Here is a 20,468-nt window from a genome sequence, read left to right as displayed (position 1 = left end):
AAATCGCTATATTAGAAAATATCTTTGCTGCATTTTAAAATTTATGGCGTTTTCAATTTCGTGTCGTGAATGAATAATAATAATGTAACTAATCATGGTAATTTGTATGGAAGAGCACAAGTTGTTACTATTCAAAATTGATAAGATTATGCGACTCTGGAAATGTTACATTTATATTTATAATTTTACGGTATTATATTAATCGTGCAAACCAAAATTACATTCGTTTTATTATTTTTCCTTTATTAAATCCAATTGTTTTGTATTTAATCTCAGAGAGATATGTACTTACAAAGGACAATGCAATAAAATATTGTAGTACAAACTCTTCAAAGTGTAAACAGACAAATAAATAAATCCTTTGACTGGATTTAAAGAAACAAATTCAACAGCTTTGCTCTACAGGAATTCGATGATTTTACTGCTTTCCCTTTTTAAAGGAATCTAAATTAATTTTCACCTGAATATACTGCAAGTGAAAACATTCTTCGATCGTATATTTATTACAGTGAAGAACACCAACGATAAATACACGATATGTTTATCTTGATAACTTTCAAAATGGTTTCACAGGTATTTTTTAATTTCACTGTAGAGTTAATTAAAATTCGTTTTTCACTATTGACAGCAGTTCTTTTTTTTATTATTTTTCGTTCGGTATATTTGCTTCTATACATTTTGACGTTCAACTGACCAATAAGCAATTGTACATTAATCACAAAAAAAAAAAAATGTAAATAACAGAGGAACGAAGTAAATTAAAAATCATTTTCATTGTAAATAAAAACTACAAATAAAATTGTGTAATAATTGTTTAGTTGTTCGTTTTTCTTTTTTTTTTCTTTTTAAATACATTTTGACTTTAATGAATACAACATACTCTCACATATTCCACAATATTTAATAGTTTCCAAACTTTGTATATTAATTAGCATTCCAGCAATTTTTCACTGGTTTTCAAACAATTAATCAGAGCAGGTATAATTTTGAAAAATTGTACACCATCCTTAATTTCACAATTTAACCAATTAATTTAACTAATTAGCACATAGATCAACAATCGAACTACTAAGTCCAATTAAATGGTTGTTACTTTGGTCGAAAATTATTACTTTCACCGATCTAATAGCACACTCGGTCGAGAATACTGTCATTTCCGGCCGTATATTTTTCAACGAAGCTCAGTCTTTTATCGAACCGTACGGGACCGAGCCGCTATCAATTCGAAAACTACCACTGTTCGACACTGACACGAGGCAGCGGATACGCATGATTTAACTTCCCGACGGACTAGATAGGTATCAAATTAAAATGGGCCCAAGCTGCATGTTAAACACTCACTTGACTTATCGCATTTAGCCCGATAATTACAGCCGCTTTTATGCGTATAATGCGACCGATGAATATGCAAAGGGCTCGAATAAAACGCGGAAGCGTGTGCACTCGTTTATAATCAATCAGACGAGTTTAATAGCGATTTTTGGCAATACTTTCTGCTCCCTTTGACGTAAAAAAAAAAGAAATCACGATGAAACGTACCAACATTTACGGTATTTCATGGTACTTTTCGTAGATAACTTTTACTATGCAAGAGTTTGGATATTTTTATGGAGAAAATGAAGGACAAATCGGAAATTGTTTCATGTTTAAAAAATATTTAATTTTGATACTTTTAACGAGAACGAACTGTTTTTAATAGATTAGGTTATGTTTTTTAAAAATTCATAAAACTAGATACGATTCGTGTGGAAATTGCATTTACTATAAATGCATGGTTTCGATGTTTCGATATTTAATTGGGTCTCTTTCACTGGTCCACAGATTGTTCACTAATGAAAATACTCGTTCAGAGACATAAGCAAAGTTCAACGATTTTTAAAGTGTTTTAAAAAGATACGTTTTTGTCTGCGAAGTATTTAAAAAGTTCAACCCGTCTACGTTGGCAGGATTCGTCATTTTTCACAAAATAAAGGACAAAATGACCATGTTAGAAATAAAGAAATCTAAAGAACAGACTGTCTTCTTAAATAAATGACGTATGGTCACCGTAGTTCTAAGGCACCTGAAGTCATCTCACGTCATTTTTGTTCTACATTCTACATTCAAAGAAGTATATCTCCTCAAAGTTTCACCTTCTGACTCATTTTCTGCGTGTATATTTTTCATTTCTATCGATACGAATCGAATTTTTCAATCACGTTTTAGTTAATGAAAATTCACCTTTGGAAAGTCGCGAATGGATCTCATTTGCTGAACATTGCATTTTCAAAATGCATTTTTGAGTACACTGTTTGGATTCTCGAACGAAGCTAATCCTGAAACATTGTCGAAGAGATTTCGTGACAAAACAACATCCACCCATATACTTAAACAAAAGGCTGGAAATTACTCTAATTTACGACCGCTAATTACGACCAATTACTTTTCACGTCGTCGTCGATAACGTAGAGATCCAACCGACGACATCGTATACAGGGTGGGACATAGGAATCTGACGATTTCCGCATTAACCCTTGTGTAGGCAACCAAAACGTTCACAGGCTTTAATATTTCAAATCGTTTGCATAAATTTTTATTTTGAAAACGTACATCGACGTAAAAATGTCCAAAAAATCGGGATCCACCGAAAGGCGCGAACTGCAGTACCGTATGAGTAAATTTTCAAAACGCCTACGAAAAAAAAAACAAATGAAAAATAAAAAAAACTCTATTTCGTTTCAAAAATCGGCAGGTTCCTATGCTCCACCCTGTATATTCCAAGTTCGATGTGCTTCTTATAGTGCTCACGTCGCGCGCGGTCTACTAAAACAACCCAGAAGAAAAAATATCTGACGTTAAGTGTTTACATACTGCTTTCGCGACACGGCGATAAATCTTTGGGAGTCACACGCGTTCGTAATACACAGCTAAGTAATTTCCAGGAAGCTTTTTGTCGCGCACTGCGGCGAAATAAAATGGAAACAAAAATAAAAATTCTCGCGGAGTGTAAGTATACGGGGTGTCTAAAGAGGTTAGGTCGGCCAAACTTGTACCACGTGTTAACAAGATCGAGTAAGTAAAAAAACAAATTCCTACCAACTTACGTCCGAAAATGCTTCATTGAAAATTTACAAACGTTCAAAGATTTTTATATAATTGCTACGGCAGTTATAATAAACGTTCGAAATTTCTTCCATTTCCATTAACAATTGATACAAATCGTTGAACGCCTTCATCCATCAGTTTATACGAACATTTTTTACTTACTCGACCTCATTAACCCCCTGCCCTACGATTTAACTTCAATTTTTCGGACCAAAACATACTATACATCGTTCAAAATAAGAGTAACCTCGCTCTAGGGCCGATTCTCGTCCTTTCTGCGCATAGACAGAGTGCGCAGCAGATGGTAAGACGGAGAAAAAGGTAGGCGGTTAAGTGGGGGGTTTGGACGTTCTAGTGGTTCTAGCCCTGCCTTAGGCACGTCCCATGCGCGAAGCGAGGTTACTCTTATTTTGAACGATATATTTAATTTCGGTTGACGCTCTGTATACCCAACAATGGAAAATAAAATAATTTGTATTGCTTCAAAATTAACGTATCAATGCAAAATGGTTAGATTGCTGTTACATATGTCAGTTTACAATGAAACGATAAGAATCTAGAATTTTATCAATAATTTTGCTGAGTATGGTTCTTCTCAAAACGTTCAGGTAAATGGAATGGTATTTGGTGGTTTCTTTTCGAATTTTGTGCGTGAAACACACATGGCAATTCTCAAGCATGTTTTCTTTTTATGCAGTTGGTGAAATATTTTCTGGAAAATGTCCCCGTTTCTTTGTTCGAGATCTAGCAATGTCACTCTGCAAAGGACGTCCACGAACGTCGCAAAAATCGCATGACCTCACGGAGACGTCATTTTAGGGCAAGGTTTTAACCCTTCGACAATTTGTCCCGTGTGAGACTCGGGCAAAGCGTGAAATACTTAACTGTTTAGCTCAAGAGACACTCTTAGGAAGAAGGTTGAAAAGGGACGAGATATTGTTGTCGTAACTAGGGCTGTGTGTCCCTTGTTTTAAGAATGATCGCTCACGATGTAATTATTAAAAAATCACGTGTGAAATATAAATTTCTTCTTTTGCCGCAATTCATAATTTCATTAGACTGTCAAAGGGTTAACACGTGGTACAAGTTTGGCCCTGTTTCTGGACACTCTGTGCAATACCCTGCAAGATGTTTTCCACGGTGCAACATATGAAATACGATCGACTAATCGATCAACGAAGCACACGCATTACGCGGCGAAATTATCGCGCGCCTAATGGGGACGAATCCTTCCCAGTTAATCCGTCCTTATTAAACGATCCCAATCTCGTCCGCACGTTCGGAACGCATCAAACACGACATTATTAAGACATTCCCATGAATCTCGGATGACATTACTCGGCGCGGAATTAACTTTAATCCGATTCACCTCCGAGTTGGATGCATTTTTAATGGCCACTTGACGAACGCCTCGAAGAGGGATGTGAAAGCTTAAGCTGCGTCCTCACTGAACAAACAACGAGGAACTCCTCATCCATGTTCGCCGTTTTTAGCCGAATTTTTCTCCGGGTTTCTTTCGTGTTTCTCCTGCCAGCAACAAATGCCGCTGATTGTTGCCTCTTTGCAACTGTTTCCTTTTTCCGTGACTTTGGTTCACATTTGTCGTTTCTTCTTTCTTTTACCACTGGCAACAGTAACCCTTTGCACTCAGTATGCCAGTTGTACTGGCACAGAAGATTATAAAATGTAAACGTACAAACTGACATATAACTGATAAAATCTCACCTTTCTTACACATATCAAACAGACAACTGTGCAATTTTTCTCCTAAATTTTGCCTATAATTATCGAGTTAGCGGAACGAAACGTTCAAACGCTCCCAAGTGCAAAGGGATACATAAATGCAGCAATTGCAACGAGTAAATCTTCTCCGATCATCGTTAGCAGTTTGGAAACCGAAACAAAGCCCAAATGTTCCTCACATTATGTAGCTTCTAAATGTTTCTACAAATTGGTGTTCGCTGGAAATGTTTTGCAACATGCAGCGGCAAAAGTTGCTTCAACGAGGACGCAGCTTTACGAATCAAAAGAGAAACTACCGTCCGTACCGATTCATTTTTCAAGATCTTAATAATATTGCAGTAACTGTTCAGCTTTGTTTCGTATTCAACGAATGTCCTAATATTTACGAACGCGAGTGTATACGTGTACTGAGTTATAGTTAGGCTACTGGAACCGAATATACTCGCGTGGCCAGAGCAATTCGACTGCTTTACTATCTACGTATGAATCAGTGTAAATGTGTCGGTATGACTCATTAGGTGGTCTGATGGTAAAACGATATTGATAGCGCAACATGCTCGTTTCGTACATTTCTCACATTCCCCGTTGGCTGATTAATATGCACAGTGATTTGAGATCGTATACTAATTTCTCACGTAGAAATCGTAAATAATTCAGGTTAGCTCGGTGTTAGAATATTGACGAATATTGACGTGAAATAATTAGCAGACAATTTTCATCCTAGTTTTTAAATATCGTATTAATTGATTCGTTACGATTTCTCGTACAAGATTGAACGTAGAAGATACATACGTAATTACAGAGAAAGGTCGAAGCATGGCTGGAAAAGTTGAGAGGAAAAGAGAGTGCTAAGCTTAACCAAACGGAGGAGAATAGGAAAAGGTGCAATGATTAGGGTAAGAATAGAGTAGGACAGAACAGGAGTGAGTGAGACAGAGAGAGAGAGAGAGAGAATGAACGAACCGTATGTGTGGGCAAGATAGATTTGTAAACGTAGGATATGTAAACCAAGTCCAATTCTTGGCTGTAAGGCTGAATAAAACGGTACTACTACTACTATATACGTAATTATTGTAGCTTTTTTTTCTAGACAGAAGTATTTCAATTGAGATGAATAGATAAGTTAAGACTAATTATTCGGGAGATTTATATTAAATAAAACAAAGATAAGCATCGATCAAGTGTTTTGGCGCGAAAATTTGAAAAAATTCAAAAAACAGAGTTAACCAGTTTAGCCTATGAACGGTTCACATTTATTGAGCGTTTATGCATTTGTGTAATTACACGTCGAGACTGAAGCTTAAAACGGGAAAGGTTATCGATTGTATATTTAAATTTTAATAGTTTACGATGTATTTAATTATTACACGTTTAGATATATTAGTTTTGATCGTTTGTGTATTTTCTACAATCACACACAGGTCGCGAGTTCGACGTTTAAAAAGAGAAATGAAATTTCTACTCACATCTGCGACTGAGGCTTGGCATCTGATTTCTTTCTCTTCTTGGTGATGCTGCCAGTAATCGCACTCATTTTGACCCACAGTGGGTCCTGTAGTTCACACGGGCTAGGCCTGAAACAGAAAAGGGCAAAATGCGATTATAGCACTTGTTTCGGTGATGAGATTCTATTCTTGTAAAATCCATTTCATGTGTATACTATATTGTAAAAAAAAAGGAAGACTAATATCAATAATTATGCAGTTCAATACAATTTATATCCTGCAATTGTTCTACATAAGTTCCCCTGATAGGTAATTTAGATCAATTTCATATTAATTATCGTGTCCCATTTCACTAAGATCGTCATAAATACTCTCCTGTAATTGCTTGTGACATAATAAAGTTGATAAAAAACGAGTCGCAAACAACTTTCTAATTAATCTCGAAATATCATTAGGTTGATAAGAAAGAAATCGCTGTTTCCGGTAGCCTAATGTTTGCAATTTTGGAGCCGGCGACGACGAACAAATTAATCGATTAAAAATGACATCTGAGTGTTTGCTTCGTATTGCAAAATATTTCCTATTATAACAGAATAAAAGATTTGTAAATATGTTATAAATTAAACATTGTTATTTCACGACTAGACTCAGGGCCACGTTTGTAATTTTAGAGAACCTAGGCGCAATATCATTACGAGGTCTGAAAAGAACAAGTCTACTTCAGTTAACCAAATTCATACTTTTTCTTTACAAGTTTATCGAAAGAAAAAGTCGACGTTTCCATAATAGCTCTTGCTTTTGTATTATGAATTCAATATTTCAAGCTGAGATTTTCCAGAGCAGCAAGTTTACGGCTCTCCATAAATTGTTCGCCATTTGTTAAAAATTTCTATATTCATTTCTGTTGCTTAAAAAAAAAATTTCATTTCCAATTTGCAAAAAAAAGCTTCGAGTGCAAAGTGTTGCAACAAAAGGTACATCTTAGAATCCGCAGAAGTTTCCGACAAACGCGAAAGAAACGGCGTACGTAAAGCTGTGTTTAATTGCAAACTCGCAGTATTCGCAGGGGCCTGTGTTTCCCTAACAAATAAGGTACACATCTGACAGTGTAAAACGTGCACGTCGCACGAGAGATCTCGAAAAGTGAGTAACTCTTAGAGCGCTTTGAGAAGCGTAATTAAGTACGTGAGAAATTTTTCAAGCTTTATTCCGCGCGACCGCGTAATTGCCGAATAACTGGCAATTTTCGCAACGTTTCGCTCCCGCCACGCTATATTTCTGCCGGTAATTGCCGCACGTCGACGCATTCGACCAACTTCTTATTGTACATTTTTTTCTTCTCTCTCTCTATCTTTCCCCGTCACGAACGATGTGTAACGCTACGCCCTGGCACACGGTGCGTGTACCTACGTTACGCGTTCGTTTATCGACATGTGAGACGTCTCCTATCGCGTGTTGCATTGTAATGTCTGGCGGAATTCGCGATGCGTACGAAGAGGGACGCAGGACAATTATGGTCAAGGATACACGACGAGGAGCAAACCCGAAGGAACAGATATGCACCGTCCGTAAAACGCGAATTCATCGTCGCGTGCACTTATTTTAATATTCCACTCGCTACGCCTGGCAAATAAATCTCTCGGATATTTGCGAAACTTCAGCTTTTTCTTCCTTCTTCACTTTAACTGTTTCACCTGATACCGAGATTTAGCCGGTGAGCGATCTGTCGAAAATGAGGCACGAGAGTCCTTCGTACTCTTAACCCTCTCACTGCGGCAGGTTTCAATCGCGGCCGAGAAATCTTTCGTTTCGGCGTTTTTTTTAATTTTCTGAAAAGTTTTATTTTCAAATTTGTTGTTTTGAGAATTAAGGTGGAACTGCGCAACGGGCGGGAATTAGGGATCAAATTAAGGTGAACGTGTGTCAAAAAGCACAGTGTTATATAGCAAATATTCAAATTATCTACAGACACCAAGAGCAACGAAAGGGTTAAAGTTTAGTACTAATTCAAATATTAGCAACTGAGGCAGAAATGGTAACAAATTTTGAAGTGTTAATGCAGGTATAATTGCTATTGAAGAAATAAATTTAGAAAAATGTAAATTAGGTGGAAAAGATTAGGAAGACTTATCTGCAACGTCAGGTGAATTCTTACGGCTAGCAATTTAACCCCTTGACATACAATGACGTCCGAGACGTCAAGCATTTTAACATTTTTAACCATAGCTGCAGAATTTGTTGTTTCGATCGTATCGTTTTAAAATTCGGCTTCTTAAATTAAGATGGAACCGTTTAAATTGAGACAAAGGCTCCCAACGGTGTTCGAAATTTTCAAAACGCCTATAGACGCCAGTAGCAACGAAAGGGTTAAAGGTCATTAAACCATTGACTAACAACAAAAAAAGAAAAACACTTTTCGGTATTCACTCAAATTGAAAAATCTGAATTTCGATCAGCTCTTTAAATAAAACACTCCGCCGCGCGTCGTTTAAATCAGCACTCGGTCAACTGCGAAACGCAGCAAAGCGTCTATTATTAATATCAAAAACGAGGAGCAACAAAGGAAGAAAAAAGGAAACATCCACTTACAGCCACTTTATGCACAATATCTAATCACCTCTACGCCACTAAGCAAGGATAACAAAGAGAAAAAAGCGTAGGCTGAGTAACGAAACGAATTCCTACCGCGCGTAACATCGAACAAAGTAAGCAACCTGAGCAATCGATTCTGCGTAAGAGAAAAAGTAGAATGCTAAAATATTAGAAAAATCGTCGTGTTGCAATCCGTAATGGTGCAATAATCCGAGCACCGGTAGGAATAATTACAAAAGGCGGTTCTAAAGAAGGAGGCGATAATTTGTCTTTGATTTGATGAAACGATCCAGAGATATTACACGGGTAACGGTAAGTAGGCAATAACCGAGAAGGCAGGCTGGAAAACGAGCAAACGTACGGCTGATAGAACGCAGATAGGTACGTATTACACGCTTAGTTGCGTCCGCGAATCTACCTACGCAAAATTTTCCTCCACGCCTCACACGATGCACGATATCGATAAAAGTCATGAGAGGTCAGATCGCGCGGCGATTCAACGACAACGTTAAAGGGGTTAAGCTACCTTCAGCCGGAAAACAGTGCTTCTTCGGGAATTTATTTCCAACTGACGACAACCCTTTTTCGAAAACGTTTCTGTTGTCAATGGTAGAGGAATATGTAAACAATGCACAGAAATTCTTTTTTCCAACACCTTAACCTATGATTCTCTTCTGATCTATGCGTCTAAACGTCGGCTGTTTATTATTTCGGTACTCTATCAAAACTGGGTTAATCGTGTGTCACTCGGTTATTCGTAGTTTTTGTCGTTCGGACACTCTGTCGAGAGATGTGTCATTAACGTCTACCGCGTACACTCAAGTTATTTTACGGCGAACGCAGTTGTAAACTGATAAGAAATTTCGTCCGAATGAATATGTAAGGATTGCGGTATGGCTTTTCGTAACAGGAATTAAGCAATTAATTACACCGGTGACACTAATCGAGATATTGCCGATGTCATACTTTCACCGACACGCGTTTTAATGTAACTATAAATGTCACCTTATAGTTTGTGAAGAAAGAAGGAAAAGGCGAGGATTCTGCGCCAGCAGAATGTTGCAGTGAAACGATTTTTAATTTGCAATGAAATGATATTTGCAATATCTGCTTGCAGAGAGAAATTATAAGACGATATGACAAATCAATGCAAAATGAATTTTTTCGGAACGACAATATCGCAACTACATGTTCGATCTTGTAAATATAAATTTTATAAATAGTGCAACTTAAAAATATAGTCCAAATAATTTTGCAACGAAATTAAATGAAAAGATACTTTTGCGTTCTTCAAGGGTAATGTGTTATAATGTATTTTCTTTAAAAAAAAATGCCAAAGTTAGGTCAAATTTTCAGGCCCAAGGGTTGCTCTAACCCCTCTATTTTCCTAATTTTTATTCCTGTTTATTGCAAGATGACAAAAAATTCAGAAAGTTCAATGAAAAACGATTCCTATCCATAGAAGTCGACTCTAGCACAATTTTCGACATCCTCTTTCACTTCTCCGTCTGATAACCGTTCGAGTGCCAAGCGGCGCGATCGCGCTTCTTCTACCCTGTCCTAAAAGCGCCAGCGCTCATAATCACAGAGGGGTCGATTTTTTTCGATGCACGACTTTAGGGTCACCCTTGAGTCTCAAGTGAAAAAAGATAAAATTAATATTTATTACATGTAAGCTGAAAACAGCACAATCGCGCTCTTTGGCATTTTTGGACGCGGAATACGACGAGCGCTATCGCGCCGCTTGGCAATTTTCGATCGGGAAACAAGAAAGGCTCGTGGCACTCAAACGGATAAATACCTCTTACTCTTGATCGACATAACGAAAAGCAGGGAAAAAATGTTTCGAACGAGGCTATCTAAAAATGAAACGATATACCTGTGTGTATCTCGTTCAATTTGGAAAAACGAAGAACATCCTATATCGAAGAATGAGATAACAGTGTCTCTGTTTATCATACGAAAAACCCTGAAGAGCTGTAAAACACGAGAAAAATTCTGTCGTACCATTCGAATAGCTTCAGAATAAGAATTGCACGTTACGTTTATCTGACAGAACATTTCGTGTATCCCATTGTTCAGCGCGCACGTAGTATTTATGTGTTTTATTTTAAACTCTACTCGATACGCTTCAAGCGGTAAATTAATAGCAGCTTGAATATTTGGGGGTTTGATGCAAGATATAACTACAGTTACCCCTTCACTCAATTTAAGAATATAAATATTGTAGTTGCAGCGCGGTATTACAATTTTTACCGAGAAACGTGTTTTTTGTTGAAAGTGTACTGGTGTATTGATTTGTAATTTTTCCGTTTAGCTTAATTTATATCTTGTATACAATTTTTTGGCGAGGGTGAAGAACGCGGATTGGTTCTTGCGAAATTCTGGAAATAGACCCGGAAGGGGTTGCTATTTTTCTATTGGATCCCCATTTTGGCTAGAGTCACCAGCAAGGTGACCGCCTATGATTCATTGTGGATCCGCCAGGTACCGAAGTGTGACGATCAAGAAAAAGAAAGGGAATTTTGAATACGAAAAGACGAAACCAAGCATGATTGATGACTACAACAAATACATGGGAGGTGTGGACGAGTGCGACAAAATGTTATACGCGTATTTAGACGAGCGAAGAACCCTAAAATATTGGAAGAAGGTAGTATTCAACATATTAGGTTGGTAAGAAATTAATGTCGGTTTTCGAACTTTCGAACTTTGGCGCTTGGTTTGGGATAACAGTTCACTTTATTCTATTTACCTTCCAATATCATCTTACAGTGCAGATGTCGCGCTGTGTGTTGATAGGTATGCTTTTGTTTTTACCGTTGATTTGTGCTCACTTCAAGTTATTGACTTCGCAATGGATACTAAACAAGTTCGTGTAATATTCTTATATGAATATAAACTAGGTCATAATGCTGCAGCTGCGACTCGTAATATCAACAGTGCATTTGGAGAAGATACCGTAAATGAACGCACGGTGCAGCGTTGGTTCAAAAAATTTCGAAGTGGAGATGAGAGCCTCGAAGATGAAGATGGTCGTGGACGCCCTTCTCTCGTCGACAATGACCAATTAAAGGCACTGGTTGAAACTGATCCACGAACAACGGTTCGACAACTTGCACAGGAGTTGGGTGTAAGCCATCCAACAGTTATTGACCACCTGAGACAGCTAGGCAAGTCAAAGAAGCTCGACAAATGGGTGCCGCATGAGTTAAGCGTAGACCAAAAGAATCGTCGTTTCGAAGCGTGCTCTGCGTTCCTTCTACGCAATAAAAATGATCCGTTCCTTCATCGCCTTGTGACATGCGACGAAAAATGGATAATGTACGACAACCGTCGACGATCAGCCCAGTGGTTAGATCACGATGAAAAACCCAAACACTTTCCAAAGCCGAAGCAGCACCAAAGGAAGGTTATGGTGACTGTTTGGTGGTCTGCAGTGGGAATTATCCACTATAACTTTTTGAATCCGGGTGAAACGATTACAGCGGAAAAGTATTGTCGAGAAATTGATAACATGCATGAAAAATTGGAACAATTGAATCCGGCATTGATTAATCGGAAGGGCCCAATTCTTCTACACGACAACGCTCGACCACACGTCGCACAGTTAACGCTACAAAAGTTGAATGAATTGGGATATGAAACTCTGCCCCATCCAGCATATTCCCCGGATCTGTCGCCAACTGATTACCACTTCTTCAAACATCTCGACCACTACTTGCAAGGGAAGATATTTACCAACCAAGCAGCTGCTGAAAATGCGTTTAAAGAATTTATCAATTCCAGAACAACAGAATTTTACGCTACTGGAATCAACAAACTGACAGTTTGTTGGCAAAAATGTGTAAATTGTAATGGATCTTATTTTGATTAAAAAAACTTATTCCAATTTGTAATATGTGGATTTAAAGATATAGCTTGAAAACCGACATTATTTTCCTACCAACCTAATAACACCCATTGTTTCAAATAAGAACGCGTCTAACGATAAAAATGAAGCAAACCATTCGACGTTTCGCTTTAATCAAATCAAAAAAACATTCTATCCAGAATCTTAAATATTTAATTATGAAAGAGGGCTATAACTCGAGTATTTTCAGTTTTGAGATATTTAGAATTCTCCTTTGGCTGTATTAAAAAGTATTCTTTCATTATGAAATAATAAATATAATAATGATTAAATAAGTAATTAATTGAAATAAAATGCTTCACAAAATATTTGCTCTCGTGTAATAAAACTTTTTCCTACGAAAAGATCGACCCAACGCAAAACAAGCGCTAAATTCAGATTTGTCAGATTTTAGATTTGTACCACTTTCATAATCACCAGCACAAATTTCACGTGACACGTCGCTCGAATTCGATATTTATTCACACGGATATCGGAGATATTTATTCATCCAGATATCGGAGCAACGAACGAAAAACTCTCGGCATTGGCGCAGATGAAATTGGCTTTTGTACGTTTACGTTTAATACAAGCAGAAAGTAACTCGTTGATTTCGCGTGAACGAATGAAACGTTAATAAAGTGAAATTAAACCGAACTCGATTTTAACGTTAAACCAACTTAATAATTGAAGCTTAGCGAAATTTAATTAATACCAAGCTCGATCAATTTTCCCGGGGAATTTGAAATTTTCTCTACCGCGTTGTTTCAAATTTGCATAATGTAATTTCCATCACGGTTAATTTCAAATAATTACGCCGGCCAGCGTTACAGGAATTTTTACTTTCGGAACAATTCATCGTTTAAGTAGGAACGAGTTAGCGAAATTACCTGGTATAAATTCTACAGAAGAAGTTGATAATTCTAGTGCAATACGTTTAATTCAATTTACCCGAGAAACTTTTGCCGTAAGTCGTTAAAATTCACGCGACATGAATCCAGTTCGAGTGAAGTTGGTCAATGTGAATCGTGGACAGGGAATGAAACCTTGCTCGCGATTTAGTTTCCAGCTGTAAAAGTAAATCGGTTTGTGCAGTGTCAAATTTTATGCACTATCGCAAGAAATCGCTCGTATATTCTGTTGCAGTTGACAAGAAGGGTAATATAAGCAAACCAGTTCTGCACAAACCAACGCAACGTTCGAGTTATCCTTAGTTTTAACAACTTTCGTCAAATCCCTTACCGCGTACCCGAAAATTCACAACTGACGTTTAAAGTGGAGTGAAATTCACTTGGTCAGAGTTCTCGTGGATTTATGAAATCTCAATTAAAGGGTTAGACCATCTCTGACGTTTGAAAAAAGGGTAATATGGAAAAATTCTTGAGGAAAAATTTCGATTGAGTCAATTATTTAAAAAAAAAATAATGCCAAAGTTAGTTATGATTTTTCAGGTCTCAGAGCTGGTGCAACCCTTCTATTATTTAATATCAGCAAGAAATGATCCTTGTTTGTAAAATTAAACCCACGCCTGTGATATGAAATTTGACGATTTTCAAATACGTGAAATATCTCAGGAAATAAAAAAATTTCGACCGAGCCAATTATTTTCTTGAAAAAGAAAAAATGCCGGAGTTAGTTATGAATTTCGTGACATGAAATTTGACGGTTTTCAAATACGTGAAATAACTGAGGAAATAAAAAAAAATTGAACGTCTAAAATAGATCGAATAAGATCCAATAATTCCAGCAAATTGAATAATGTTCAACCGCTCTCGATCGATTATCGTGAAACTATAATCAGGAATTCTAAAATTCACATGATGTCAGTTAAATCTGGAAACACATTTCCTGGATCCAATTATCAGCCTCATTTACCTAGCTTGGTCAATATGGAGGTTGAAATTCTACACAAATTACCAATAACGTACTCTATCCTCGACTCTGCCAACAATAATACTCTACCAATACGTTTCTATCAATAATTTATTCTATCCTCGACTCTACCAACTCCCAATCGTAATAAATTCACGGCTATCGAATCAAATTTCATTCTCCTTGACACCTGAAATGTCAATATTCTTGCACTTCAAAAAAGAAGAGAAAAAAGCAGAGCGCCAAAAATTCAACGATTAGATGTACAGTTGAAAAATTCGTGTGTTGCACACCTGAGTGTTTTATTCAAGAATTTCGCCAAAATCCAAATTTTGAAACTTAATTCGAAAACAAGCAAGTATTTCTCCTCTTATGTTATTAAAACGAAGTACCATAAGGGCCATTCTTCTGGCGTTAAAATTTGACCAGAAGAACCAATTTGACCAGTTTGCTTTTCCTGTTATTATTAAAATACAATCGTTTTTAATCAATCTTATATTAATTTTATAAATTTAACAAAAATACAATTGTTTTTCATTTTCTGTGAACAACATTTTTCTGTAATTTAACATTTCTATAGTAAATTCTTCGTCTCCTTACTTTCAATCCAAAAAATTTCCCAATAAAATAGATCCTCCTACGAATTTTCGTACACAAAATTCTATCAAAGAATTACGTATCATCAGTTCTAAGTATATCTGTTAAATAATTTCAGCCAATTTTTCCATACCAATGGCTCCACAGTGCGTGGCTCAGATTCGAGCCAGCTTCGTCTCCGACTCGAAAACGCGCGAGTCAGCGGCAATTTAACGCGGCATGTGCGCTGCCCAAGAAATTCTCGGGCAATTTCTCTCGTATATATAGCCGGGTGAACGCGGACGCGTTACAAAGGAACAAATTAGACACGTGCGTGGAGCTTTCGTCAGGCATCTTGACATATTTCCCACCTGACGTCACCTAATCACGTTCGTCGCGCTGGCCAACATTCAGCCCGATACGCTATTAAGATAAACCGTCGATTCGGCGGAAATACAGTTGCACGGTGCATTGTTTTCGGAAGCAGAACCGCCGCGCGAGTTACAGCGTCGGCCAAAAGTTTCGAATCACCTGCCAATTTGCGCCGATATGGAATCTGATGATAATACTTTGTGGATTTGAAGTTGACGTTGCAGAGATCAATGGTAATTTACATGATTTCGAATGATTTTAAATGGTAAAAATTTTTGAAGTTGCTTTTGAAAAATTTTTGTGTAACTTGCGTTGCACGGTGATTTCAAAATTTTGGGCGGTAGTGTAAGTATTGGGATACTTATTACGTTCGTACAGAAAGTATTAGACGATTTGACCCCTTAATTCTTTTCTTTTACTTTCTGTAAGAAAAGTTTGAGAAAATGAAAAAAATAAAACTGAACTTATTTGGCCTATTAAGTTGAGAAAATGTGAGCGTTAAAGGGTTAAATTTCTTCACCAAAGTTAGTATCTTATTAATTCTATAACGAGACATCTTAAAGTCATTAGTAAACCAACCAAGTTCATTACAGAATTTTAGCATTGAAAATGAAGTTGATTTCAAACTTATCCACTTTTGATATCTCCAAATATGCTAGTGGTGCTTAATTTTATCACACCACTATTGTAAGGAAAATCCAGAAAATTAAGGATGTCAAATTTAATTATTGCCTATTTGTTAGAACTTATGAATAGAGTTATGAGTACAGCTATGAATGGACTATGAATTATCTAGTGATAGCATCAAAGTGACGACACAGTTGCGGTCATTAATTTCCGGCCACTTTTAGAACAGTACAACTTTTCTGAAACGGAACCAAATCACTTTTTTTCCTCTTTTTTTTTTTTAAATTAGAAGAATTAGTTTACTAGATGGCGTATACCAAAAATTTTGAAAAAATTGCAACTTGTGGGAATGAAAATTTAAACTAAGAAAATTGTCAATTTTCTTCGCGATTCCCACAAATTGCAATTTCTCCAAAATTTTTAGTACACGTCATCTAGTAAATTAATCTTAATCCTAACTTCTCAAAAACACTCAAGCGGTTTGGTCCAATTTCAAAAAAGTTACACCGTTCTAAAACTAGCCAAAAATTAACGACCGCAACAAAATTCCAAACTGATCAATTTCTTTTCATTTCTATCTTAATAATTTTACAGTGGCTATTTCGATTCATTTCACACTCGCTAAATATCACAATACTTATGAACGGGAGTGTAAATCCACATTGCTCCCGGTGAAACGTGGCCTTTAGCGTTACACACGGTTCGAACGCGAAGAACTGAAACAAACTCTTGCGACACGATGCTTTATTCCCTCTCCCCGGTGTGCTTCCTTTTCGTTTGTCATCGTCTCGCTTTTTCTCCATTTACCAGACAATCAGATGACGCGGCGTTTCGGAAAAAAAAAAAAATAAAATAAAACAGATCGATCGAGAGGATAACTGTACAAACTGAAGAAACTTCCTGATTTTTTTTCACGAATTTCGAGGAATTTCCAAAGGTGCCTTTTTTAGAGCTCTCCACTTCGCAGAGCACATGTACACGCGGAAGAAGTTCGAGATGTGAAAACTGAACGCGTTTCTTCGCTTTCAACGAACAGTACAATGCGCGAATGTAAAGTTTCTCTTTGAGATGCTGATGATACGGTACAATGAGTACTTGTAATATGTAAGGAATAATTCTCGAGACGACACTTTGCATTCTGAGGACTGTTGCGCGTGTATTTAACTTGAAAGTAACCGTCGCGCATTGTTAGTGAAAAATAGGAAATAAGTCTAATTTTCACTGAGAGAAAATTGGTTATAAATCAGGTCAGATTAAGTGTCATCTTAATTTTGGAATAACTGAGAAATTCTAGAGGCAAGGGAATATCTCCAAGTGACAATTACCAATATTAATGAAATTTCATATATAGTAGTATTGATAAAAATATTAGACATGTATTTCTTTTTATCAGCGATCATCCACATTTATTTTGCAAAATTATTGCCATTTACGGGGCAATTCCAAAATATAACAAAATTGTATACCTCGAAACTGAATAACTGACCGAACGAAAACAATCATTATCGATACTGAAACAGTGAACGAGCCCCTAAACGAAATTGTTAACAATCGCATTATAATTACATTGCAATAAAAAACAATTGCAATTTATTGAAATTCAATCATACTTGGAAGATATAAAATCCGCCAGAGTGAGTCAAACCAAATTTCACGAATCCAAAACATTTTTCATTTTAAGAAAATTTCATATGAACGAACTATCATATCCAATTATTTCGAACCTGTAACTACGGCCAATAATAACAGTTTTTAGTACAGAAAAAAAAAATGAATATAAATTTAATTGTAACATCGAAACTATAAATATTCGCCAACGTGATTGCATTTTTCTTCCAAAGGAGATTTCATCGAACGAAATCTGAAACTGTTTCCAGCTTTGCCTGCTAACACGACAATGTAACGAAACATAAATGATTCGATGCATCTGCTGCAGTGTGTGCATAATATCCGGAGATTTATAAGACACCTTCAGCATCGCGTTCTTAAACGCGTGTTTAACCTGGATTAAAAGTTCCGTAAGTGCATCACGTTTTTCACGAAATGACGTACCCCGCGTGCTATGTTTGTATTTAATGAGATAATAACGTGTTTTCATGACGTGTATCGTTATCACGCTTGTTTTATTAGCGAGCCGACTGTCGTTTCGTGTGCAAGGAAGCAACTATGTTGTAAAGTCTGGCTGCGAGAGTTACAAACGACTCATGGGGCACATGTTCTTGGCAAACGAAGCGAAGGAAATTAGCACAATGAGCGGCGAAAAGCTGGTTCATCTAGGATGCGAGGCAACTCTTTTCTGTGATACTGGAATATTTAATGTGAATAAATTCGGTATCGTTCAATTCTAGGATATTGGAAGATTTAATTGTAATATTAAAGTAATGCCAAATTAATATTTAATAATACTAAATACAATGCCTACTCGAAAATTTAATGTCATTAATATTATAATATTTAATTGCAATATTGGACTAGCAATATTAAATATTGCAATATCACAGAAAAGAATTGCTTTATATCCTAACGCTCATTGAGCTGATTTTCTAATAATATCATAATATCGTTAAATACTCCCAATATTTAATATTTAACGATGTTACATTTTTTTCTATGATATCTCTCTCTGATATCACTCTCTCGCGAGTCGAAATCATTTTCAAAAATATCATTATTACAAATTCATTTCTTCTCTTAGAATTGAAAAATAAATACTCGATCTAAAACGCGCCTAAACCCACCGTAACTCGCCGAATACCACAATTATCAACGCTTGCTCTAAAATTTTCTTTCCTTCATATGCACGTGCGGATTCTCTTCAATCATTCCACACGTTTCTTCGATTAATAAAGATAATTCACCGCACGTGGACGGAAACCTTCCTCCTCGCGCAATTATCTCCACAATTCGCCGAAGAAATACGAGGATCGATTGAAAAATTCGCAGTCTACCGGTCAAGTCAGAATTATCAGTTTTGCAGAGAAGCAAAATACACTTGTAGCGCACCCCGTAAAGAGGGTAGTGCTCCGAGCGGCCACCAGAGTAGCGCCCTCGTCACCATCCCTTATAGACTCCCCCACTCCATCAGTCTCACTGGCCCAGGGGACCCCCAGCAAGGATAAAAAGAGGGCCGATCTACGATTTTTATGGACAAAAACGGATACTTGCTCCAAGACGCTCCCTTGTGTGGACATCGAACGGACAAAAATCCTGCCTGGCTCCGACTTTGCTCCCTGGCGTGGACAAATCCGGACCACGAGGCAACGTTTAGATCCGTCTACCCAGTTAACGTTTCCGCGCCCTTTTGGTGAACGTGCGATAGTGACCGAGTGACAAGGACAAACTCGAAAACAGACGTTTAACGCTGCAGACGAGTGCGGTAGCTCCGATAATAGTGGCACAGTGTTCTCGTGAGGTTGCGATATTTAAGTGTAGTCGGCCTGAACCCCACACAACCTAAGACGCGAAGATCCCGCACTATACACTGCATTTTTACGTACTATTAGAATCTCGGGTAAAACAAGGGGAAAGAAGTGAAACTGACTTGTACTATTAGAACCATAAGCGAAGGACAGCAATGTAGAATAGGCTATATTAGCGTACTTGCGATGTTTCACCAAAATTGTATTCATATTCTTTTGCCCGCCTGTCAGAGAAATAATACTTATACTATATTGTATATACATATAATCATTTTGTTTGTACCAATGTCACAGAGTTTCACGGCTCTGTCATATTTTTGCTAACAAAGCTAACAAAGTAAATATGTGTGCAGAGTAGAATTGGACAAAAGTGAAAAAGGAACAGTGATCCAATACCTAACTGCAAGAATCACTGAAAATCCTTGCAGTGAGGTCCTTTAACAGCAGACATTGCAATATTTCTCTCACTTTTGTGTATCTCTTCTCTATCACCGCAAAAACACCACTGCCTCCTATACTGCAAGAATGTCTGGCAGACAGGAACTTGAGAGATAAGGTCGCAAACTTCCACCAATTATTAAACAGATCGTCTGAAAGACCAAAAGGGTACAGGAAAAATAATAACCTTCTTGGAACAAATACATAACGATACTAGGGAATTACACCAAGATGTGAATAATTTTAGTGTGAACACTATTAATTGTCAAAACTTGTACAATTAGTCTTTCTAAGCAATCATCTCCACCGTAATTCTAGTGTAAGTTTAATTATATTGCCAATGTAATCAATAATAAATAAATAAATAAAAAACCTCTGCTTCGTCAGCTCTAAAAGAGAGCAAAAATT

At 37.0% G+C, this 20,468-nt stretch overlaps 1 protein-coding gene across 1 annotated transcript in view; it reads right to left on the bottom strand.

Moving 5' to 3' along the window:
• LOC108570335 (nuclear receptor coactivator 2-like) overlaps positions 1-20,468 on the bottom strand; it is a 184,282-nt gene that overhangs the window by 48,055 nt on the left and 115,759 nt on the right. Inside the window, exon 2 of the mRNA XM_017932176.1 lies at positions 6,294-6,401. Within this exon, the coding sequence (XP_017787665.1) occupies positions 6,294-6,401 (108 nt within the window). The remainder of the gene's footprint in view (positions 1-6,293; positions 6,402-20,468) is intronic.

The sequence above is a fragment of the Habropoda laboriosa genome, unplaced genomic scaffold (genome assembly GCF_001263275.1).
Source record: "Habropoda laboriosa isolate 0110345459 unplaced genomic scaffold, ASM126327v1 scaffold68, whole genome shotgun sequence".
Classification (NCBI taxonomy): Eukaryota; Metazoa; Arthropoda; class Insecta; order Hymenoptera; family Apidae; genus Habropoda; species Habropoda laboriosa.
The sequence above is the reverse complement of the archived record's forward strand: the minus strand, read 5'-3'. Positions and strand labels throughout refer to the sequence as shown.